The 26,271-nt window shown below is 42.4% G+C and overlaps 1 protein-coding gene across 15 annotated transcripts in view; it reads right to left on the reverse strand.

Annotated features, from left to right (window-relative positions):
- Positions 1-82: 82 nt before the first annotated feature.
- Positions 83-26,271, reverse strand: part of DCAF8 (DDB1 and CUL4 associated factor 8) — a 44,543-nt gene continuing 18,354 nt past the window's right edge. For 11 of the 15 annotated variants that reach the window (XM_032607817.1, XM_032607826.1, XM_032607779.1 and 8 more), the window contains 11 exons: positions 25,482-26,152; positions 24,375-24,515; positions 23,209-23,303; positions 18,403-18,513; positions 9,626-9,698; positions 9,042-9,099; positions 8,422-8,529; positions 6,908-7,038; positions 3,210-3,329; positions 2,691-2,807; positions 995-2,064 (listed from right to left, as the gene is read on the reverse strand). In XM_032607817.1, coding sequence (XP_032463708.1) covers positions 1,948-2,064; positions 2,691-2,807; positions 3,210-3,329; positions 6,908-7,038; positions 8,422-8,529; positions 9,042-9,099; positions 9,626-9,698; positions 18,403-18,513; positions 23,209-23,303; positions 24,375-24,515; positions 25,482-26,152 — 1,742 coding nt within the window. In that variant the 3' untranslated portion in view covers positions 995-1,947. Of the gene's footprint in view, positions 2,065-2,690; positions 2,808-3,209; positions 3,330-6,907; positions 7,039-8,421; positions 8,530-9,041; positions 9,100-9,625; positions 9,699-18,402; positions 18,514-23,208; positions 23,304-24,374; positions 24,516-25,481; positions 26,153-26,271 lie in introns of all 15 variants that reach the window. The other 4 variants (XM_032607711.1, XM_032607700.1, XM_032607721.1 and 1 more) reach the window with 1 other exon arrangement.

The raw sequence follows: 26,271 nt of genomic DNA on the forward strand, positions 1-26,271 counted from the left end.
CCAGGGCCAGGCACCTATACTGAAAGGAACAAAAATAGCCCATCATGAATGCATGGCTCACATATCACACACACAGCAGCAGTCAGGGGGGGGGAAAAAAAAAAAAACGCTTTACTGAGAGAAAATACACAACAAATTCCAGAGTGCATGGTTTCAGCCCACTCCATCACCCCACCAGCGATAAGAACACAGACCACTCACAGTCACCACACATTCACTACCTCAGGGAGGAAGTACAGCAGCTAACATCTGGTCTGAGAGCTGCTAGGAAAAGGGGCAGGAGGAAGGAGTATCTGGGAATTCCACCCTTTCACTCCTCCCTTCCTTCCTGGCCTGTTCTAGTAGAATCTGACTGTCCCAGGAAGCAGAATTCCTGGTTGGGGCAAAGAAAATAGCAACAAAAGCATTTAAGGGCAAGAATGCAACTGGGACTTTGATAATTAGTGACCAGTGATACAATAGGTGTCTGAGCCCCAGCCACCTTACTCAATCCTTAGATTAATGACTTGTCCTTCAATCCCAAGACAGGAGAAGGTGGACAAGGTATAAAGTCAAACCAGGAGGTCTTTCCCTATACTCTTCCATTAGGAAGGGAGTTGGTGTGGGAGTTGGATAGTTTAAAGAATCAAGCAGCTAAAGGTAAGAGTGAGTGTGTCTTCTGTCACACACAGTATTAGGAGAGACGGTCTGCAGTGGCAGAACCCTTCCTGAAGTCACAGTTCAGTCAAGTTTTGAAGATGAGCCAGTCTCTGGTTAGCAGAGCCATCCTGGGAACCCCCACAAGACTTAAGCAGAGGTAGGATATCTGGAGCAAAGAGATGAAAGGGGCTTCCCAACGCTGAACCATGGTAGGAAAGCAGGAAGGGCAGAATTCAGGATCCTTCCATTCTTGAGCCTCCTAAAACATAAGGGTTAAGCCCTAATCTCCAGTAGCCGTGCATAGAGGATAGGCTGACCCCAGGTGATACCTCTACATCATTACTCTCACTCACTCTCTCCTGTAAGTCCCTTTATTGCAGTCATAGAGAATATATAGGTATTTAAACTTCAACAATAATTTTAACATGATACATCCAATTTTGACTTGCTTTTTAATATATTTATAGATATAAAATTAGGCCTCTAACAGTGATAGGGACAGGGAGATTGCTGCCACCAAACAACTTTTTTTTTTTAAGTAACAGAAGAGGTAACCACCTTCCTATTCTTCCACTTCTGTCCCTCCTCCCACCTCCCCCCAACCTCCCTCACCAGACCTACTGAGGGGGTGATGGGATGAAGAGAAGAGAGTGAAGGATACATAATCAAGTGCAAAACACTGTGATAAGTACAGAGAATGAATGGGGTGGAAAAGAAAGTGAAGAGTGTGGGATGGTTAGGGGCTCTAAGGACTCCCCAGAAAAACAGGATCCTGGGATGGGGTTGGTTGCTCAGGGGGAAGAAAAAACAATGCAACTGTCATAGAATTTTAAAAAATAAAGAAAATAAAGTCAAAAACCTAAACCAAAGAGAGAGTGGCATTTCTACCACCCCAGTCTGGCCCCTTGGTACTGAACAGCCAGTTATCCCCCCACCCCCCACCAAGAAACAAGGGAGATCAAAGAAAAGGAAACCCCATTCCCTACCCCAAACCAGTTAACAAAATAGGCTCCCCCCTCCCCCAAAAAAAAAGGCTTTGGGGAGAGGCCATTTCTGCCAAGTCCTATGCACCTCTCCATGGAACCCCATTCCAGGGCTCAATTCCCACTTCTAGATGCTCTGTAGGTTTGCTCCCCTCTGGCTTGTCCTCCTGGGATGTCTTTTTTTTTTTCTTTTCTTTTCTTTTTAAATCTAAAGCAAAAAAGTCCAAAGTGCGTTTCTGCTGAATGTTAGAGCCCGGGACAGGAAAGGGCTGCCCAGGCAGGATCGGGTTGGCAGCCCCAGCCTGCCCCTCCTGGGTACGAGGCCTCAGGATGGCATGCACTGCACCCGGTCAGGGCCCTCCTCCTCGTCCGATGTATCTGAGGAGCTGGGAGACTCATCCGAGTCTGCGTCTGTGGCCCCAACCCCAGGTTCTCGCCAGCGCTGTAGGATGGGAAAGGCTTATTAGTAATTTCCCTGGAACAAGGACAAGCCTGTTAGGTCTTAGCTATAATTTACATGCTCTAGGCCAGGGGTCGGCAGAATTTTTCTTAAAGGGCCAGACAGTAAATATTTTAGGACTCATGGGCCGTATCTCTGTCACAACTATTCAACTCTGCTGTTGTAGCATGAAAGCAGCCAGACAACACATAAATGAATGGGTGTGGCTGTAGTCTAATAAAACTTTATTTACAAAAAGCAGGCACTTGCCCAAACTGCCACAGTTTGCTAACCCCTGCCCTAGGCCTCTTGTGTCACAAGAGAAAAAACAGAAGACACCTGAGACGACTTATTTCTTCTCAGCTCCTGCCCCACCCTCATGCCTTTGCCTTTTTGAAGACAACCCTGTGCATGCGTGGTGATGGAGAACACAAAGCAGACACCACCTATTTCTGCTAGTGGCTCTTCCAAGGCTACATCAAAGCTCTGATGGGGATGGGGAATAATGGACAGGAAACCCAACTAACTCCACCTGATTCCTCCTAAAGCAGCGAGAAGTATGCCCTGGAACATTTTACCCTCTTGAGAGGGTCACTGCCCTTGGGAGCTCACTTCCCACTCCAGCTTACCCGGTGATGGCGTCTTTGTCTCAGGTGATGCATGAGGAACCAGAGCATGTGGCTATCAAATAGGTCGGTGTGGTGTAAGCTATCTTCATCCCGTTCCCGCTTGTTCTTCTTAATCACCTGGAACCAAAAAGGGTTGGGGAAGTGGGTAATGAATAGGAACCCTGGACCTGATCAGAAAAGGCTGGCGTTCTAGCCCAGTAAAATCTTCCCTTAGAAACTACTGAGCTGGAGTATTGCTAGATCCGACTAAGAAAGGATGCCCCAGGTTCATCCACTGAGAAGATGGGATGATTCTTCCTAAAGATGTCCCCTCTACCATGAACTAGATGCACTTCGAAGCTGCACCCTGGACCCCTGGACTGGGACTGTTCCTAGAGAGGCAATGACAGGAATGTGGGGGAGGGTGTTAGAGCAGTGCCTTTAAAGAACTGTACAGCAAGTTATTCCTTCCTATGACAAAGAAAACTCCTAACAGTATGTGGATAAGCAGAAAGAAGAAATCTATAGTCAGCTACTTACATCCTTTAACCCTGTAAGTTCAGTGGAAGTTTCAGCTGTGGGTGCCCAGATCTTGACATCATGGTCTAGGCCACTGGTTGCCAGCACAGGCAGATGAGGGTGGGGCTCAAGACAGTTTACCTGGTCAGGAGTAAAGGAAAACATAGGCTCAGGGGTATGTGGCAATACGGTTTAAAAACCACTACTCACCTTGAACCAAACAACTGTCCCTGATAAAAGTTAAGACAGCTGCTGGGAAGACAGGCCCACCCATCATAAGCCTAGGCTAAAGGGCCCTCGGGGTGAAAGAAACACTGGACACAGACTGGATGTAAGACCAGGCCTATCTCTCACTTCCTAGGTTTAGGTAGGGGTGGCCTCATCCTGAGATATAGCTCTAGGGGTGGGCGGGTGACTGGCCAAGCATACTGCTGGCTTCACAAAAAGGCAGTGAGGTTCAGATGACCTCATTCTCTCCGGCTTCCAAAGCTCCAACTTGCCCCAGTCTGGAAAAAAACATCTCAGTGGCTTTCACCAAGTGGCAAATACATTTTTAAAAATGAAGAAAGCAGCAGCTGCTGCTGAGCCCCCAGAGAAGACTCAGAGAACAATTACATTCCACTGTTTATAAGAACTGGAAGAAGGCACAGGCTGGGAAGAGGCTGAGCCTGAAACATAGTAGGGTAGTGGAGACACATATCTGCTTGAGAACCCCGCACACCCCAGGAGACAGCATTCTGCTGCCTGCCATGAAAGCACAACAGGCTCAGCTATAGGACAGCACGGCACAGTGAGGCAGCTTCCTTGGGCACCCACAGCCTCAAGCTCAGCCACCCTCCGGATATATTCACCGAGCAGGAGGAATGAACTACAGCAGCCGAGGCAAAGGCCTTCTGGCTTAGGCAGCCTCCTTCTTTCCAAAGGCACCCATGCCCCCTGCTGTCTGACTTGGAAACATCAGCCTTCCTGGCAGAGCAGGGCAGCTACCATCCCCACCGGAAGAGCTGGTCCCAGATCTAGCTGCTAAAGCATTTTTGGGCTTTTAGTCAGATGAGGAATAGATGGCAAAAGCATCCAGAAGGAAGAAGGTGTGGTCCTAGCCACTCCTCACCTCACCCCACCCCACCCCGTCTTGCAGCTGCAGTACAGTCCAAGGAGACAACCCCTGGCAAACAGCCTCTTAGTTCTCTCTGGACCAACCTTCTCTGCCTCGCCTGCACATGCAGAGAGCAGCTGATGGGAAGCCAGGGTCAGCATGGAAAATAAAACTGACATACAGACTTCCAATCTTCTTTGTCTTCCATTTTACAAATAAATTCTCAGAAAACACTGAAGCTAAGCCTGAGTCTAAGAGTAAAGCAGAAACCACATATCCCTTCTTTCTTCTTTTATTCCACATATCAGCTCATTACAAAGTTTATATTTGGGCTCTTTTAGGCAGTGTGGAAGAGGTTCCAGCATCTGGAGCAGAGGTGGCACTAGAGAGAAAAACTCCATTGCCAGAAAATATTATCAAAAGATATGTGACAACTTAACACATACAAACTTGAACTCGTTCATTCATCTCCAGATAAGCCCTTGCTACCCTTCTAAACTCTGACCTAGCTGTGCTTGACAAGTCAGCAAAATAAAAAGGCACAGGGGAGAAATTCCTTGGAACTTAAGACTAAGGACAAAGCCAATGGCAAGAGAGTAAGTTACATATAGTACCTGAGTTGGAGCTTGCAGGGGAAGCCAACAGAGAGCTTCTGGGCCAGAATACCTGGTCACTTCACCCGACCTGTCTGCATGCCAGGACTTATCCTGTCAGTAATGCCTGAGCAGAGAAAAGAGCTCTGGCCTTAGATGACTGGGCTGAGGGATGCAGGTGATGGGATAAAGGAGCAAAGTGCTTTCGGGAGACTAAGGATTGTCCTTTGACATCATCCCCCACCCTTGCCCCGAATGCAAACAGTGGAAGGACTAGAGTTTGAGCCAAAAACAGAACTGAGATACCTGGGCAAGGTGGATGAGAATTTCAAAGATCCCTTCTGGTTCTAATAGTCTACTTAATGATATAGTCTGCATTCGGGCTGGCGCTGGTGACCCCACTGCTGGGAGGTTAGCACAAAAAATCAGAAGGAGCCAAGTGAGGACCACATAGATCATTCAGCTTACACAGAGGCAAGAACAAGCCAGGAATCTCGCTGCAGGGTGCAGTCTTTATACCTCTTGTTCTAGTACCTCACTCTTATGACCACTAAAACTCAGGCCTGGGGCCCACCCATCCTACGCAAACGCCCTCCCAACCTGAGCACCCGGATTAATCATCAAACCCTGACACCGGCTAAGCTGAAAGGAGATTGGCCTGTAGAGTGATTCTGGACCACAGACAAGTGCTGGCCTGGGGGAGGGCATTCAGCCCTGCATCTCTCTAGAATGGAATGAAAGACAATAGTTTATGATCAATAAAAGATTCACTGGCCCCTTTTGACTTTCTTATGACTACATGCCTACTGCCGAATTCTCATTAAGACTCCAGTGTTTTCGGTTTGTTCACTACAGATGATAGAAGAAGACCTATGGAAAAGTAGGAAATGAAGCAGGCAACAGTGAGACACACCTTCAAGTTCTAGACTCTTCTCCACTTATATTCAAGCCATAGAAGCTTTGGGTCTATACTGGCCCCAGGTCCCCAAAATTTAGAGGAAACCAGAAGAAAGTCTGAAATAGCCTCACACCAGGATAAGAGACACACAAGAAGAAATGGGATCCCAACTGCAATGAACCATTCTAAACTCTAAAACCACTCTGGATAAACCTCATCAAGAGATGGCTGGGTTCTTTGTAGCTCCCCACAGCTTAAGAGGAATGAAAAGGAAGAAAGAATAAGCAAGCATCTCAGCCATCCCTTAGAAGCTCTTAACAGGACTGTCTTGGGTAGTCAGTAAAATGCAGTTGCCCAAACTGCCTCTTTCTTATCTTCTGCAGTCTGAAAACCTTGTAATAGAAAGCTACTGAATCCTTCTTGACTCTAGGTCTCAAAAAAGAAAAAACAAAAAAATTTATGGTTAGCTAGATACATCCTAAGAGCTGACCACCTTTCACTCCCCAACTCACGATCCTCAGGCTTCCTTTTTGCCCTATCTCTATGGAGGCTGTCTGCAGAACTCAAAGGACAGGCAGACTATGATATGATCATGGGTTGTATAGCAGTCAAACAACAACAAGAAAAATGGTCGCGGGGGTGAGCATGTTTCTCTCTTCCTATATATGCATACATATTATGTGTGTTTGTATCAATATATAGACCATATTCTGATTTTCCCAACTATCAGAAAAAATGCTCCTTCTAGCTTGTATCCGCTAATCCAGGATCTATTCAAGGTCACTACTTAGCTACCTACTACAGTGTGTAGGATGGTGTGCCCTGAACGCTAATGCTTTTGTTTTGGAAAAGGTCCATGCCTAAAGATACCTCACTCAGGCCAGAGGTTCTTCCCTAAAATCCCTTTCTCCTCTTAATAAACCGTGCTGTAGAGGGGCAGAAGACAGGAAAGGGAAGAAAATATTCCATTAAAACCTCAGCACCCCCAGACTATACTGTCTTTTTATTTAGCTGGCCAGACCTCTAAGACATGGTATTACATTGTCAGAGTGAGAATTCAGTGGCCCTGCTAAAGCCTACCTTAATGACTGGAGGGAGTAGAGAGCCAGCCAGCCCAGCACACCATACTCACCACGCCTCCCTTGTCCCCCTCCATGAACTGAATGATCTGGCAGGATGATTTCTCCCAGAGGAAGATGTGCCCGCAGTCACTACCGCTCACCACAAACTCACTCTTGGGGCCATAGAAATTGACGCCTTTTACTGAAATGACAAATGAAGCAATAAACCACATGAGAGTTGGCATCAGGCCGACATATATTTACCTCACAGGAAATTTAGTTATTCACAAATCTAAATTGGCTAAGAGCCAAAGAATTTCTTTCACTTTCACAAAACAAATTAAGGGATTATGCATGTATAATAGACAGAATAAGAATCACACCAGTTCCAGAGACTATTTATATCCTCCTAAAGAGGTCCATAGAGCTGAGGAGTTTGCAGTCCTTAGCAACAGCCTCAGTCTCATTAGTTTGCACCCTACGGAGCAACCACAGGCCTCACTAATGCCTCACCTGTCCCAACCTGAATGGCCCAGCTTTGCCCACTCCTAGGCAGCACTGTCCTATGCCCTAGGATTACCCTTGGTATGTGTGCTTCACTGGTACCTTGTCAATGCTTCCTGGGTCATTAGGTGACCTAAGACTGATGAAGGTATATGCCACAATTGCCTGTAAGAAGCACCTGAACTGTGCATGTTACCAAGACTGAACAACAGGGTTCCCCCTGAAATTAGTAAGAGAAACCAGGAGTCCCAACAGCTACATCCAGTTCCATACCAATCATGAGACTGGATGGAATACTTCCTTCTGTATGCCCAAGGACTAAGATCCAAGTACAGGTTTTTCCCTCTCCTCTCACCAGCTCGAGAGAAAAAAGGAAAACTAACTGCTCTCCCCAGTCAACATTATGACAGACATCTGATAGGAGCACTAATAACAACAAAGAGCAGTGATTCCAACTTTTCTGTACATTAGAATCAAAGGGAGCTTTTTAAAAATCCTAATCAACATGCACCCCATACCAATTAAGTCAGAATGGATGGGTATGGAAGCCAGGCTTCAGTATCTTTAAAAGATTGTCAGGTGACTTCATTGTACAGCAAAGTTTGGGAACCACAGACAGAACAAAAAAGGCCAATCGTCACTGCAAACTTGGGTGAGGTGCTATCACCATTTCTCCTCTTCTGCCTCATTCAAAAGAATTATTCCCTCCTCTTCCCTGTAAGTACAAGCTCACCCCCCTATTTTAGGCAATTCAGTACCACTAACTAAGGAGGGCTTTCCCAAACTCCCTAATACGTCTTTTAATCCTGAAGCTACCTGAAATCATAAGAAAAATATAGTCAGTCGAGTCTCCTTACACCCAGACCAAGTAACATCACTGTAGTGGTGAGAGATGCTCCTGAGCCCTCTCTCCTCTAGCACAGGAGGGCCTATGAAAACTCCAGCCCAATTAGGCTTGTTGTCACTTGGTGACAGATGGCCTACTCCTTTAGGTAGCTCTTATTTGCACAACCTGCATGAGATACTGTGGTTCTTCAAACCAACAGACTTGGGGTACAGAAACCTAGAAAGACAGTCTCACCTGTGGCGTTATTTCTGTGGCCCTTATATCTCTTAATATACTGGGCCCCATCACTGTGAGAGGAGTTGAAGAGGTAAATGTCTTCATCATTGTAACTGGCCAGGAGCTCTGCCAAGAACAAGCACACAGCAGTGAAGGCAAAGGCTGAAAAAAGCTAGGACCAGGAGTTGGGGGTTGGGGTGGGGCTTCTTGCCAGTAGTGCCCCCTCCTAATACCCAGGTATAGCACCCATCTTACTCAGTTGGAACAGCAGGCACTTCAGGTGTCTAGGGTAGACTAGGAACATGCTGCCAACCCAGGGGTAGCAGAATGCCCAGGAAGATCATACCCATTAATTCAGGAATGAGTCAAAGGCGTAAGAACCTGCTCAACCAAACAGCCTGGGCTTTAGGACAAGCCCTGCTAAATATCATCTGCAGCATTCTGCAAGTGCCTGGCCTCTCCAAGGGTCATCTGCTGCATCCTCCCGCTGTGTGCTCACCATCAGCAACTACTCCCCAGCTGCTCCATTCGGAGCTATAGCACAGTGGTGAGCACCGGAGGGCACATGCCTCACTGGCTCAGCAGCTCCCTAGACAGAGGGGGCATGCCAGCCTAGGAGCTGGGCCCTGCTCACGTACCTGTGCCGTCGTGGCTGTACACAAGACAGGTGATGTTTGCTTTGGACTCACTGTTCACCTGCAATAAGGAGCAGATACTGACTGATGCCCCACCCCCCCATTTGTTATACCACCTTCAGGAAACAGGTTTTCCTTCAAACTCCCCTATATCCTCTCCCAGAGATAGATAGATAGAGATAGAGACAGAGAGAGAGAAAAAGAGAGAGAGAGGGAGAGAGAGGAAGATAGACAGAGAGATAGAGACAGGAGTACAACTGATGAAACTTGACCACCTCGGGGGGAGAGGTCTTTCTACTGGTTGTCTTCTGTGTGCTAGCCATTTCATATATACATTATCTCATTAGGCCTTACCATCATGGTACAAGGCAGTTATCTGTATCTCTATTTTGTCAATAAGAAAACTGAGGCTAACAGAGGTAAGGTGACTGCCCAAGATCACAAAACTGGTAAGTGGTAGAGCCAGGATTCAAATCCAGGTGTCTGACTCCAAAGTCCAAGCTCTTCCCACCATACCAACAAGTTTGGGGGCAGGCTTGGGGTTGAGTCAGGGAAGCCTGGAGCCACTGGCCCTTCATGAATCTTACCAGGTGATGAGGGCAGAATTTCTTGAGTACTCCATTGTTTTCATTCTCATCAATTTTCCTCTGGTCATAAATCCTACGGTGGAAGAAGCAATGAAAATGTCAAAATTTACAAACATCCCTTGAAGAGTTGCAATTCGATGTAGTGGCAGGAACACCAGTCAGCTGGATGTCAGGACAGATAAAGGACATTCCCCAATTAGGCTTCTGGCTCAGGTTCTTCCTCAAAAATCTTCTCCCACCCCTCTTCCAAACCAAAACTCTTATCCAGGTACTTCTCATTTCAAGTAGTAATTCTAAATTATATTATTTTGAAGTGGCTTATCTCTTCTCTCAGCTTTTATATCATTTACTGTTTATCTGCACTGAAATAACATTATTATAGAGCCTTCTGCATGCATGTTGCCTCCCCAATACGGTTTATTACTCATGGGCAGAGACCATGTTTTATGTAAGTCAGTGGGTCTTGAATCCCTTTTTGAAATTGTATTTGGCTAGTTCTTCCCAAAACTATTACAAACCAACACCTATATCTCAAGACTCACTCTCTCCTTCCTTCATTCTCATCAAGCATCAAACTACCTTCACCTTCCTCATCTTTCCAATCCAAACTTTAATCATTTGTGCAACTATTTATGACACATGGATTAGGTGCCAAGTATTATGCCAGGTGCTAGAAATATAGTGAGGAACAAGACAGATCTAGTCTCTGTCTTCACCCATCAGTCTCCTCCAATCTCAGAGTCTCATCCCTCCACAGCTGCTCTTACTCTCATCCCTCCAAGGACCTTGTTTGATTGATTAGTCCATTTCTCACTGATTAGTCCTCTTCCTCACCATTGTCTGCCCGTTTCTAAAAATCCTTCCACTGACCTTTCCTACTCTGGCTTTTCCTGTCCTTCCCCCCTGTAGTAGAATTACTGAAAAGAGCAATCTGCATTCAACATTTTCACTCCCTCACCTCCTATTCATTTCTCATTCCATTCTAATCTAGCTTTGGCCTTCAACTCACTACTGAAGCTTCTCTGGCTAAAGTCATCAGTAACCTAACTGCCAATACCAACAAGATACTTTTTTAGGTCTTTCTCTCTTGTCTTGACATTGTTCATTACTCCTTCCCTGAAACACTTTTTTCCCTTGATTTCCAACCACCCTTTAATGTTGTTCATGGGCTTGTCTTTTGTCTACCCCTTAAATGCTGATGTTCCTCAAAGGTCTGGTCTTAAGTTCTCCTCTGATTCTACATAAGGAAATTTTAAAACCTAGAGTTCAAGTATATGTGAATGCCCAGAAACTGTGCTTATGTGTATTTTTCCTGGGAGAAGGGATCAGGGTTCTCCTTATATTCTCAAAGAGGCCAGAGACTCAAAAGGGAGGAAGAATTCTGCTTTATGCTTTCTTTTGGTAATCAAATTCCATTAACACTTTACCCCTATATGTGGATATGTCTCTTAAATCTGTGTCTCCAGCCCACACTTGTTCTGAGTGAGCTCTAGATTTATATCCACACGCCAAATGGATGTTGTAATGGAATGCCCAAAAGTAAAATCATTCTCCTTTTTAAGCTAAGATCATTCTAGACCTACCCTTTCCCCCAAATCTTTGTTAATGGCACCATCCTAAATTCAGGTGGCCAAACCAGAAATCAGGTCCTTTCTCGATGTATCTAGTCTCTTTTCTGTCGATTTGACTTCCTGGGTATATTTCTTGACTATATCTGCTTTCTCCACCCTTAGGCATTTTTTGCCTACATTATTTATAGTAACCTTCTGATTTCTTTGCTCATACTGTCACCAGAATTATGTCTAAAATGAAAAATTTAATGTAAATTCCCTGCTTAAATCTCTTCAGTGATTTTGTACTTTCTACTAAATAAAGTCCAGACTACTTAGTATGGCTGCCTATCACTTCTCAAAGATCCTATGCATTATACAGAAAACAAAAAAACTATGCTTCTTTGAACATACCATGTCACTTCTTGTTATCCTAATTCTACACATATTGTTCCCTCTACCTGAAATACTTCCCATTTGTCTTTAATATTTCCTCTGTGAGAAAGAACAGCATAGTGAAATGGTTTCCACCATATTTAAGGCATCTGAACTGAGTTCAGATACTATGCTACTTACTAGATGAGCAATACTGGGTAAGTTACTTAATATTCTTAATCCCTATATATATCTGCTTCTCCCGAATCCTCCTTGAAGGCAGAAACTATGTCTCGTCAAGTGTGTACCTAGCACACAACAAATGCTCAGTAAATGCTGGATGAATAAACGAACGAATTAAGTATTCTCCATAATCCATTAATATTTTGCATAAATAGACTATCCAGGAAATGTTTTTTAAATGAACCAATAAAAAAATAAGACAAACAGGAGACTGCTGTACTACCAATTACTACTCTTCAGCAAATATAGCAGCTGATAATCAGATTATTTTCCCTCTAAACTAAGTCTAAATCAACAGCTCTCAAATGTCACTAAGACATCATTATCTTCCCAAGTCATCAAATTAGTAAAAAATTTTAAATATTCAGTATCTTGTTGTATGGACCATTCCGTGTTCCTCTCTATCCAATGCTCTTCTTTATGAGAAATCTTTACCTACCCTCCTCCCCTTTCTTCCATTAGTATTTATTAAGAACCTACTATATTCTAGATATGATGCTTGAGACCAGGGATTGGCAAACTTTTTTTAAAAATTTATTTATTTTATTTAATTTTTGGCTGCGTTGGGTCTTCGCTGCTGCGCGTGGGCTTTCTCTAATTGCGGCGAGTGGGGGCTACTCTTCGTTGCGGTGCATGGGCTTCTCATTGTGGTGGCCTCTCTTGTTGGGGAGCACGAGCTCTAGGCACACAGGCTTCAGTAGTTGTGGTGCACAGGCTTAGCTGCTCTGTGGCATGTGGGATCTTCATGGACTAGGGCTCGAACCCATGTCCCCTGCAATGGCAGGTGGATTCTTAACCACTGTGCCACCAAGGAAGCCCCAAACTTTTTCTTAAATGGCAAGGCAGTAAATATTTTAAGCTGGCAGGCCATTCAGTCTCTGTCACAGTTTCCAAACTCTGCCACTGTAGCATGTCATGGATATATGTGAACAAATGGCTATGGCTGTGTTCTAATAAATCTTTATTTACAAACACAGTGTAGACTGCCAGGCCCTGTGCTAGACAGTGGTGATACAAATACAAAAACAATTCCCCTATTATCTGCGCATAGGACAGGACCTTGACATTAAAAAAAATTTTTTTTATTTTAATTTTTAAGACTATTTTCTTAAAGCAGTTTTAGGTTTACAACAAAACTGAGAGGGCAGTATAGAGGTTTTTCATACACTCCCTACCCCCACACGTGTATAGCCCCTCCCATTATCAAAATCACTCATCAAAACGGTAGTTTTTTTTTTTTAAACCAAGGATGAACCTACACTGACATATGATGATCACTCAAAGTCTATAGTTCACCTGAGGGTTCACTCTTGTACATTCTACAGGTTTGGACAAATGTATAATGACGTATATCCATCATTATAATATCATAGAGTACTTTCATTGCCCTAAAAATCCTCTGTCCTCTGCCTATTCATCTCTCTTGCCCCACCCCACCCCTGGCTACCACTGACCTTTTTCTTATTTCCACAGTTTTGCCTTTTCCAAAATGTCATACTGTTGGAATCATACAGTATGTAGCCTTTTCAGATTGGCTGATTGGCCTTTTTTTTCGCTTAGTAATATGCATTTAAGGTTCCTCCATGTCTATTCATGACTTGATAGCTCTTTTCTTTTTAGTGCTGAATAATATTCCATTGTCTGGATAAACCACCATTTATTTATCCATTCACATACTGAAGAACACCTTGGTTGCTTCCGAGTTTTGGCAGTTATGAATAAAGCTGCTATAAACATCCACGTACAGGTTTCTGTGTGGACATAACTTTTCAACTCCTTCGGGTAAATACCAAGGAGCCTGACTGCTGGATTGTATGGTACCAGTGTGTCTAGTTTTGGAGAAACCGTCAAACTGTCTTCTAAAGCGGCTGTATCACTTTGCACTCCCACTAGCAATGTATAAGAGCTCCTGTTGCTCCACAGTACTCACCAGCATTTCGTGCTGTCAGTGTCCTGGATTTTAGCCACTCTAATAGATGTGTAGTGGTATCTCACTGTTGTTTTAATATGCATTTTCCTGATGACATATAATGTGGATCATCTTTTCATACACTTGTCATCTGTATCTTCTTCAGTGAGGTGTCTGTTAAGGTCTTTGGCTCACTTTTTAATTGGGTTGTTTTCTTGTTGTTGAGTTTTAAGAGTTCTTTGTATATTTTGCATAACAGTCCCTCATCAGATGTGCCTTTTGCAAGCATTTTCTCCCAGTCTGTGGCTTATCTTCTAATTCTCTTGAAAGACAGTGTCTTTCACAGAGCAGAAGTTTTTAATTTTAATGAAGTCTAACCTATCAATTACTTCTTTCATGGATGTCTTTGATGTTGTATCTAAAAAGGCATCACCAAGGGACTTTCCTGGTGGCCCAGGGGTTAAGAATCCGCCTGCCAATGCAGGGGACACGGGTTCAATCCCTGGTCCGGGAAGATCCCACATGCCATGGAGCAACTAAGCCTGTGTGCCCCAACTACTGAGCCTGTGCTCTAGAGCCCACGAGCCACAACTACTGAGCCTGCATGCCACGACTACTGAAGCCCACACGCCTTGAGCCCGTGCTCCACAACAAGAGAAGTCACTGCAATGGGAAGCCCATGCACCGCAACGAAGACCCAACACAGCCAAAAATAAATAAATAAAATAAACTTTAAAAATAATAATAATAAAAAAATAAAAAGGCATCACCATACCCAAGGTCTTCTAGGTTTTCTCCGATGTTATCTTCCGGAGTTTCATAGTTTTGGGCTTTACTTTCAGCTCTATGATCCATTTTAAGTTAACTTTTGTGAACTGTGTAAGGTCTATGTCTAGATTCAGTTTTTACATGTGGATGTCCAGTTCTTTCAGCACCATATATTGAAGAGACTATCTTTTCTCCATTTGTTGCCTTTGCTTCCTTGTCAAAGATAACTTGACTGTATTTATGGGGGTCTATTTCTGGGCTCTCTATTCTGTTCTTTTGATCTATTTGTCTATTTCACCAATACAATGCTGTCTGAATTACTGTAGCTTTAGAGTATTGATAGGTATTGAAGTTGGGTAGTATCAGGCTTCCAGCTTTGTTCTTCTCTCTCAATACTGTGTTGGATATCCTGGATCTTCTGTCTCTCCACACAAACTTTAAGATGCAGTTTGTCGATATCCATAAAATAACTTGCTGGAATTTTGATTGGGATTGCACTGACTCAATAGATCAAGCTGGGAAGAACTGACATCTCCACATTATTGAGTCTTCCTATACCCTGGACATTTTAAATCAAATAAAGAATGGTTTCAGCACTGTCTGAACACCCTTACTGCATTCCTCTCCACAGGCATCCAGGTGCCCACGAATTTGTTACCTTAAGCCTCTCTCTTCCCTCCTCACCTCCTCTTCCCCCAACTTGCCTTTAATCTAGTGTTCTCTCAATGTTGCTGATAAAGGTAGGGGAGCAAAGTGACTATTTATTGACTGTGTTTTATAAACCAGGGCCTATACCAAATCCTTTAGCAATAAATTTACATGTCAACCAATCACACTGCCAAATCTATCACAGGATTCATTCACCTGATACATTCTCCTTTTCTTCACTCCTGTAAATTCTTAAACTAATCTAAAAAGGATTTAGTGGCAGAAACTCAAATCTATACCACCCTCCGTTTGCCTACCTTTTTTCTTTCTCCCTGCCCATCCCCCCTTTTTGGTCATATTCAAAAAAGCATGACTCTCTTAAATGCTCCTTCACAATCCTAAACTAAAATTCAGTATTTATGATGTGAAAGCCTTGAGGATGAGTAAGCTATTTCTCTGTATTCCCCTAAAGGAATTCCTTCAAGCTAGTGAAAGCTAATGGTGCTATGATATAAAATATTCAGCAAAAGTATTTTCAAATTTGTACTGGCAGGTGAGCCTAAAGTTCTTTCAAAGAAAGAAACAGAAAAGAGGAATTCCAAAACATTCAACTGGCTGAACTGAAGAGGTGCCAGAGAAATTGAGGATGATCAGAGAAGAGCTAGGGTGTGGAAGGGCCATCTGCTCATAGGCGATCAGTGTGCCTCAAAATATACACAGGCCTTTGTCGTGTAAACAGCCTATTACGTGCTGAGAATTTGGCATGTACAAAGGGATAAAGGATATTGAGGCTGATAATAAATAGAAGATCTGAGTATTTCTCCTTGTGATGAAATGCTAAAACTAATTTCCAGCCCCACTCTCACCCTGAGAAAGTATTAGCTCTGGATAAAAGCGTTATCAATTGCAGTTCTCAATACAGCCAATGCCTCCACTCTCCTCCAAACATCAAGGTCCTAGTGGTTGAATTATCTAGAGACACAGACTTTTCCATGAATCCAGAGCTCTAAGCAGGAAATGCAAATTTAAAAATTCAGTAAATGCTTGATTTGGAGGAGGTAGCACCTGAAAGTTCTGACAACTACTACCCCTTTTTAGATCAACAGCTTATCTTAAAAAAAAAAAACTACTGCTAAACATTTGCTATTGACCAATAGAGGAAAGGAATTTAGAAGGCAACGGAAACAGGGGAAGAAGAAGAGAGCAACAAAGTTGCCCAGTTCTCTTGTGGCAGGATTCTTCAACAAGTTAAGATCATCTCTCAGGTATTTCTAAAAATTTAGTCCCATCCCTGTGATTATTAATAAAATTAATTACAGAATACAGTTATAAAAATATCCTCTTATTTAAAAAGGAAGATGGGACTTCCCTGGTGGCACAGTGGTTAAGAATCCGCCTGCCAATGCAGGGGACACGGGTTCGAGCCCTGGTCTGGGAAGATCCCACATGCTGCAGAGCAACTAAGCCCGTGCACCACGACTACTGAACCTGCGCTCTAGAGCCCGCAAGCCACAACTACTGAAGCCCGCATGCCTAGAGCCTGTCCTCCCCAACAAGAGAAGCCACTGCAATGAGAAGCACACGCACCAAAACAAAGAGTAGCCCCTGCTCTCTGCAACTAGAGAAAGCCTGCGCGCAGCAACAAAGACCCAACACAGCCAGAAATAAATAAATAAAATAAGTAAATTTATAAATAAATAAATAAAAAGGAAGATAATGCTTTTCATCCACCACGAGGAAAGCATAAAGTCATTCATTCTTCTAGTGATGCTTTCCTTCCTCCCTTTCAAACTGATATCTGTTGGCAACCAAAGAAATATACTTAAAAATAGGCCAATTGCACCATCAAAAAATCTACAAACAATAAATGCTGGAGAGGGCATGGAGAAAAGGGAACCCTCTTGCACTGTTGGTGGGAATGTAAATTGATACAGCCACTATGGAGAACAGTATGGAGGTTCCTCAAAAAACTACAAATAGAACTACCATACGACCCAGCAATCCCACTACTGGGCATATACCCTGAGAAAACCATAATTCAAAGTCATGTACCACAGTGTTCACTGCAGCACTATTTACAATAGCCAGGACATGGAATCAACCTGTGTCCATCAACAGATTAATGGATAAAGAAGATGTGGCACATATATACAATGGAATATTTTTCAGCCATAAAAAGAAACGAAATTGAGTTATTTGTAGTGAGGTGGATGGACCTAGAGTCTGTCATACAGAGTGAAGTCAGGAAGAGAAAAACAAATACCGTATGCTTACACATACATATGGAATCTAAAAAAAAAAAAAGTGGTTCTGATGAACCTAGGGGCAGGACAGGAATAAAGATATAGATGTAGAGAATGGACTTGAGGACATCGGGAGGAGGGGGAAGGGTAAGCTGGGACGAAGTGAGAGAGTGGCAAGGACATATACACACTACCAAATGTAAAATAGCTAGCTAGTGGGAAGCAGCCGCATAGCACAGGGAGATCAGCTCGGTGCTTTGTAACCACCTAGAGGGGTGGGATGGGGCAGGGGAGGGAGATGCAAGAGGGAGGGGATATGGGGATATATGTATGCATATAGCTGATTCACTTTGTTATACAGCAGAAACTAACACAACACTGTAAAGCAATTATACTCCAATAAAGGTGTTAAAAAAAAATAGCTCAATTGGATAGGGATGGGATATAATTGTGACAAAGGGCCAGAAGGAAACTAACTGCTACACATGGCGACTGAATCCATGAACTCTGTTTTCCTCAGGATATATCTCAATAGACAGTGTTACAAGAAATGTTCATAGTAACAAAGATATCACTAAAGATAAAAAGTGGTTCAGGATACTGGGAGCCAAAAACCTGAAGTTCACAGTGAGTACTCCCAAGTCAAATTATTTCTGTATCTGAAACCAGCATTCAAAATTTCTAGTACGTGTTAATTTACATATGAAAAATGGTGGAAAATATTTACTAAGAGAGCACTTGTTAGTAAACCTGGGTTTATGCCTAGCTGCTATGTGGAGAACTTGGTCAATTCATCAAACTTCTTTAGAACTTGATAATATCTATAACATGTTAAGCCATCCCTCAGAGATTGCTACATTAGGGAACAGAATATGTCAGAGGAAGTTTAAACTCTTTGGAAGACGGCAAAAAATTAAAGATGGTGGTTAATGAACTCCTAGGCAATTCATAGCTTTCCATAAGGTAGTAGTACACAAGCTGGTAGTACACAATACATCACAGTCTCAAACTCTCAAAGACACAAAAGAGCCACAGACTCACCTTACAAACTGATCTCGTCCACCCACTGCAAACTGGTGGGTATTGGCAGGATTCACATAGATTGTATACAGCCCCACCTTCTTCTCCTTTTCTTTTGTCACCACCAGTTTCCTTCAAGAGTATAAAAGTATAAAAGTTATATTCTCCAAAAGATCCAGATAGTCATGGCAAGTGAGAATAAAGACAGTAACACACACACAGCTAATAAGAAACCAAACAGATTCTCACTTGGAAAGAAAGAAGTGGTTTTGTTTGTTCGTACATTGGAACAAGAAAAAAAAACAAAACCCACCACCATATATATTTACTAAATACTACTTTGGAGATGGAAAAAACATGCAGTAAGTTTCTGGTGTTCCTCAAGAAGTATAAATTAAAGGTGTATGTAAGTATTGCTCCTCATTAGCCTTAGCTTGAGTCTAATATGATGACAACCAATCATTAAAGAGACAATACTACCCACATCTTCCTATCCTTTACTTGTAAGTACATCTTCCCAATCATCTGGGAGCAGGGAGTGAGGGAAGGATGAATCACAGAAACAGTGGATAGAAAAGACCTTAAGGAGGACTTCCCTGGTAGTCCAGTGGGTAAGACTGTGCTCCCAATGCAGGGGACCTGGGTTTGATCCCTGGTCAGGGAACTAGATCCCGCAGGCATGCCACAACTAAGGAGTCAGCATGCCACAACTAAGGAGTCAGCATGCCACAACTAAAAAGTCCAAACGCTGCAACAAAGATCCCACGTGCCGCAACTAAGACCCCGCACAGCCAAAATAAATAAAAATTAAACATTAAAAAAAAAAAAGGAAAAGACCTTAAAGTCAGAATCTATCTCCCAGATTCCAGAGAAGTGTCATTTAAAACCCAGCTTTAAAAATGCACGATGAAAAACAACAAGCAATGGTTAATAGAAAGGAAAACAGTATTAGTCTTCCCTTATTTGAAGCATATTAGGAGCAGATGTTCTTGTCAAGACAGCTGTTTTTAATGCTGAAAAATTATTTCTAAATTATTCTTCTGGTTGTACCACAAAAAAGGGTGATTCTTAGGAGGGCATGGGACCCCGAGGAAACCTTTAAAATTTCAGAGTTTTAGCCAGAAGATTTTGGCCAAAGAGCCATATAATTTTGTCCCACCTTAAGGGTGGCCCTATTAATACTCCTCCCAGATTGAAGCATTCAATCTGTCAAATATGACATCATAAAGATTAGTAAATTTATAGAAAAAGGAAGACAGGAAAGGAAGGGACTGGGCTTTAGCTTGCTTGCTTTTTTTTTTTTTTACTGCTGAATAATATTCCATTATCTGGATATACCACAGTATATCCATTCACCTACTGAAGTACATCTTGGTTGCTTCCAAGTTTTGGCGATTATGAATAAAAGCTTTCATTTTTAATTCTAAGCTTTTGCTCATTTCTGGTGCTTACAGAAAATGAAAAGAACTATAACTATGACAATAAGTTTCTTTGTAAATGATGTTAGCATCCTCTCTGAATGGTCAAAGTCACTCCATCCTAGACTGCTCTAGGCAAAGGAGAAATTTAATTTTAAAATCTCTGCAGCCTTCCATTAAAAGAATAGTGTACAAAGGTCATTAAAAATAAATGTCAATAGGGAAAACACAAATACACACATACCCAAAACACAAGGCAGAAAACAAGTCAAAAAAAAGTTTCAGGAACAAAACTAGCAATGGAGAAGAGGCAGCTCTAATTTGGGCTTTAGATGTAGAAGAGGAATAGGAGCAGCTGCTGCTCTTTTTCAGAGAAACATCTCATTTCCTCAGCAATTTGGATTTTTAGGAGAGGGTCAGACAAACATAACAGTTACCATGCAGAAGCAAAATGAAGAAAGTGAGGAGATAGATTATGAAGTACTGGCTCCACTGTCATCTAATCCTGACAAAGAACTCAATTTTCTATGCCTCCATTTATTCACCTAAAACAAACAATTCTCTCTCCTAATGCATAAATGCACAGAGCACCTTGAGCCCTGTGGGGAAAATGCAGAGGTGCCATAAAAATGATTGATAATGGCAGCAGGAAAAAAAAAGTTTTGACACCAGAGCAAGGCAGCACACAAAGCCATATGAAACAAATTTACCAAATTCTGCCTTAAAATTTGCAGTCTTTAGCGGGCTGGTATGTTCCAGGAAAAAGGGAAAAACAATTACAGATCAAACCAACGGATTCCTCTGAAGAATATCTCAAACTAGCTTCCGCTGGCTAAATGAATATCCCACCCACAGCTCCAAATCCAACTCCTCCTATGATGTTAGCCAATATCACCAGATTCCAGAATCTCAGCTATTATGTACGTACAAAAGAAAAATTTCCCTATGCCAACTTCACACAAAAAAGTGTCTCTGATATAAGGAGATGTTCAGGCACCAGCTTAACACATACGGATACACATTCTAGCCATGACCTTCACATTCAGTCCTTATTCTAGCCTTCCACTAATTCAACCCCTAAAGCAAAAACTTTCTTAAGGCCAGAATCTGGACCTCCTCCTACTCTAAGTTTCTCCTATGTTCCCCCTTTTAGTTTCTATCCCACCTATTACTGCTTGCACCTAGATCCACTGATCAACTCTCAGCCAGATTTTCTGCTTACACCTTTTCATTACACATTCAATAATCTGCCAGTCATGTACTCTGCCCATTACTTGAATCAGATTCCCAATTTCTTGTGGCCTAACAGTAGTTTTCCTCTGAACCTGATCCAAAGGATCTCATTCAGCTTCACAACAATGTACCAGAGCAGACCAAACAAACTCATATCATTTTTTCCATCTTTGCCCTTCCACTCCCCTCTGGAAAACTTGCTGATGTTCCATTATCATCACAGAATCATGGAACTTGAGAACTGAAAATAACAAACATCATTCAGTTTAAGAGATTAAATGATTTTCTCAAAGCTATATAACTGCAGGCTAGTACTAGAAGGCAGATCCCTTGTCACCCAGGCCTGTTCGCTTTCCAGGAGAAACCCATTCATTATCTCTCAATCTTCATCCTCTTAAGTTTTATATAAATAACCAGTATATCCTTTCCACAAGCCAAAAACATTTCCATCCTTTAACCACTACTTTAAATTCTTCACTTTCTAGACAACTTTTTGTATACTTATCTCTCTAAAAATAAAAGTCTAATAATAATCAGCCTTAAGATTATATTCCCTATATTAACTTATATTTTACTTGTATGCTATGTAAATTAGGGACACCCCTTACTCAATATTGGTATTGACATGTAAGATTTAAGATAATTTTTAAGGGGGGAGAGTTCTGAAAAGTTGAAATCTTGAGTTCTTCCTCACTTTGTGATCCTAGAATAAGCTTCCAGAATGGCATATTAAAAAAAAAAAAAAAGATAGTTTTTACGACTAACAATACAATAAATAATGTAGATAATCTATCAACTAGGTAGTCGTTAAACAAACTGTGGTACACCAATGCTATGACACAGATGTCATGGTTAAAACTGAGGTAGGCCATAGGGACTTTCCTGGCAGTCCATGGTTAATTAAGACTTTGCCTTCCAACGCAGGGGGCATGGGTTCAATCCCTGGTCAGGGAGCTAAGATCCCACATGCCTCTTGGCCAAAAAACCAAAACATAAAACAGAAGCAACACTGCAACAAATTCAATAAAGAATTTAAAAATGGTCCACATAAAAATAAATAAAATGCTTACAAAGAAAAAATTAGGTAGGCCTTTTTGGTCTGACGTAGAAAGCTCTCCAAAATACATCATAATGTGAAAAAAGTAAATTGCAGGAACATACGTATATGTAAGTTTATATACACGTACAATTATCCCATGTTGGAGGGAAGAGTGTACATGTATATAGTAAGATACATAAATGTATACAAAAAGGATTGAAAAGGTATTCAAAATTTTTAACAATGGTTATTAATAGCTAGAAAAGTGGTGGGCAGGGGAGGTATACATGAGGGAGCATTTACATTTTGTCCATATACTTCATTATTTGAGTTTTTAAAACAAGATATATTTATTATAAGAGCAATAAAAATGAAAAAAGGAAACTGAAATAATTAGTAGCTACAATTCAATAAGTTCCAACCATGGTGCCAGACACTATGCTGAGGTATCAAACACATTTATCAATAATCCTCACAGAAATGAGAAAAAGAGAGAATAAGACTGACTGATTACACCCATAGTGAGGCTGAAGAAACTGAAGTTCAGAAAGGTTATATAGGTCATTACTAGTAGTGCCCAAGTTGAGATTTGATCTAGGTCTGCCTGGATCCAAATAAGATGCTATGCTCTTTCTATGATATCACATAGCTAAAAGGGGATATAATTTACCTATGAATCTCTGATTCAAGTAAAAATGAGCTGTGATATGATAGAGTTCTACTACAACTACCAATATTTTTGTTCAAGAATTATCATTTAATTTTTACATTTCTACACAAAATTGAAGTGAAAACTACATAGGAGCATATCTCTAAGTTGCTAGGAACATGCTTCTTGTGGGGAAGCTGAGTGGCACCCAAGTGAATGGAGAGTGGAAGATCATCCAGTTATTAAAGCCCACATATAATAAGATAACTGAACCCTGCTTTAGAAATGAAGACAGGCGAATAGTATTTTACTGCTGAGAAAGAGACAACAACAAAGAAATAAGGAATTCCCCTAAACTCATCTGTTTCTTATCATAAATACAAAGGAACCATTCTGATGGACCAGAGAGTTGAGCATTACCTAGGACACATGCAGTATTTTCAAAGCCAAGAAATCCAGTTCTGTAAAAATACTATTGCTATACTTACGAAGCTGGCCGGTCTTGTCTGAGGTCAATGGTGAAGACAACTGCATCTTCACCTGCAGATAGGAACGTACAGGGAGAGTCTGGTTCCAGGGCCAACTGAAGGAGAAAAAAGGGAAAGCATGAGGTTTCTAAAGATTAAAATTGAGGTTGTCTAACTCATTCCTTTATCTTTACAAAGGGCTGCATTTAAAATGTCTCAGCAAGAGAAACATCTGCCTTTTTTGTTGTAAAATCCCAGGAAAGAAGATAATTTAATAAGCCCATTCTCTCTTGCTCTGTGTGAATTATTCACAGCTTGTTTATTCTATACAAGTCAAAAGGACAGGTGATTTGCTATTTTAATTAAGTCTCCAAGGGATCTGAACAGTGATACCAAAGGAAAACACCGCCATTAGGGCTCATCCTCAAAATCAATTCCACACTCTCAGGTGGGGAGAGAAATGGCACCCAAGTTTCACCTACAGCTTAGTTCTAAAAGTTAGTTATCTAGTGGGTTGGGAGTAGTCTTAAGAATCAAAGAAATAGGTAATTTTCATATTTCTTGAGCCATGGGGGAGGAAAGCATACTCCAGGTCCACCTACATATTTGCTTAGGGTTTGTAAAAAAAAAAAAAAAATAAATAAGAGGACCATCCTCCTTCCACAGCATGGAAGAAAACAGTGCCTACTCTGAGACTAGGCAGTTCTTGGCTCCTCACTGGCTGCCATCATGATTATTGGCCTATATTCCCAGCTCTAAATAGGGCTTCCAGAAATAGTACTGTTTATGCACTGAGAGTTGTGAGCAGAAAAGCTGGAGCTCTCACATATGAGAAGCCAACAGCTAGCACCTTAGAGCTGTTAAAATGTTCTAAATACAATAGGAGTAAATTTTAAAGGTTTGGAAGGCACAGGAGACCTCAACGATCTCCAAACCAACCATGGCTCAGCTCAGGAGTTAAGTATTATCAGGTGAATGTTGCATGTGCAAGATCTAGAGATCTCTCAAATACTTGCCTTCTGAGAAGTTTAGTGTCGCCGCTTTTTCTCCCATCTTACCTACAAATCCTAGGACTGAAAGAAGTGATGGAGGTGACCACAACAAAGGGGACACAATGGACAGAGGGCTTTGGCTGAGATCCACAGAGGAGCTGAACTGCACAACCTTTGGGGCAAGGGCTTACTTACCTTGTGGGATGCTCCCTTGTGCTGGGCCACACGCTTTGTATTCTTGCAGCACTGTGTAGCAGACAACTCTGCTACCCGAACCTGCCCATCACGGGCACACATGGCCAGGGTGGAATCGCCACTGTTAGGAAGGAACTTGGCCTGGGATGTTAAGAATAAAAAGAAGGGACAAGAGAAATTGAAGAGGTGAATTTGAGAGGGAAAAACATGATGACAACCCCAATCATCCACTTTTGCTACACAACAGCTGGAAACTTAGACCTCCTGCTCTTACACAGTTGGCTCAAGTCCAATTTCTTCCAAGGGTTAAAGGAGAGGAAAAGAAAAAATTTCTGATATGAGAGGATTTCTGTTGCTTCTAGAAGCCTGAACTGGTATGAGTGCTCAGGTGAACTAGGACTATAGCCAGTAAGAAAGAAAGGTAAGGGAAAAAGGAGAAAATCTTCCTTGATTCAGGAAGTAAACATAAACTTGCTACAAAGAAAAAGGAAACTAGAGGGGATATTGGGGAAGGAAAGAGAACATGCTTAGGGATAAATGGCTAGTACCATATGATGGATGGGGCTGGTAAGTAAAACTTCCAGAGAATAACAATATTAACAATATTTATCAAACGTTTATTAAGTACCAGGCACAGTTCTAACTGCTTAGCTTCTACTGTTATTTAATCCTCACAACCCTGTATGTTATTAGCCCTATACTATAGGTAAATAAACTGAAGACAGAGGTTAAATAAACTTGCCTAAGATCACATAGCTAGTTAAGGGGTTGGACCAAGATTCAAACTCAACTAGACTGGTTCAAGAGCCTCTGCTCTTGTATTATAACATCTCCTAGCACGGCACTTAGTGCCTTCCTGATGATTTCCAAGCACCCTTCCTATTATAATGAGGCTTCTAACAGTCTCTGTGCTCAAGGAAACAAAAGGGTGCCATGAGTCTTTCAGTGTATTTAACTGCTCTAAGTCATTATGGGAGCCAAGGAAGGACCGAGTCCTGATATCTAATTCCTACCACAACTCACTATCACTCCTACTCCAGGCAGCAGCTCAGGTTTGTCTAACTCGTGCCTGATTTTCTCAGTTGCCAATCTGCTTCCTCGCCTCACCTGGAAGACATTGCTTTTGTGGCCGCTCTCAAAGTCCAACACTGGCTGTCGCCGTACCCAGTCCCAAACCACCACTTTCAGGTCATCGCTGCCACTGGCCAGCCAGGTGCCGCGCTGGTTAAAGTGCAAGGTATTAACACAACCAGTATGGCCCTCAAGCCCATGCTGCAGGCGGAAACGCTGCACAAAGACTCTTGCCCCACAAGCCTCATACACAAAGCGGGCACTTGAACCCAGCTCCCGCTCCCGAAGGGCAGGAAGGGCTTGCCAGCGAGGTCGGGGCAGGACTGAGGTCTCCGAGGACACCCAGTCCTCCAGGGCCCGCTCATCATCTGATGAGTCCTGGTCACGGTTTGCCCGCTTGCGCTGTACACGACGACGAGGATGCTCTTCTTCCTCCTCTTCTTCATCCTCTTCTTCCTCTGAGCGGTCATGGACTTGGTTTTCATCATTGATGGAGTAATGGCCAGTGTCCTCCATGCTGTCAGAGTCCTTGTCTTCACCTGAGCTCTCTGTATCTGTGCCTCGACTTTCTGTGCTGGTGCGGTTGGGGCCACCATCATCCCCGGTCAAGCTCAAGCTCAGGTCTGAGGCCTCCACTTCAATGCCTGAGGATGTCTCCCTCCCCTCCTCAGCACCAGACATCTCCTCTGGACTGCTAGACAGGCTTCCTGCATGTTAGTGAGGAATGGGTAGGTGAGGGGGAAAAATAAGGAAATAAGATAGTGACCAGAAGGATTCCCACTCCTTAGTCTAAAAAATCATCACACCAAAAGACCCAGAAACCAAC

Source organism: Phocoena sinus, chromosome 1 (genome assembly GCF_008692025.1).
Source record: "Phocoena sinus isolate mPhoSin1 chromosome 1, mPhoSin1.pri, whole genome shotgun sequence".
Classification (NCBI taxonomy): Eukaryota; Metazoa; Chordata; class Mammalia; order Artiodactyla; family Phocoenidae; genus Phocoena; species Phocoena sinus.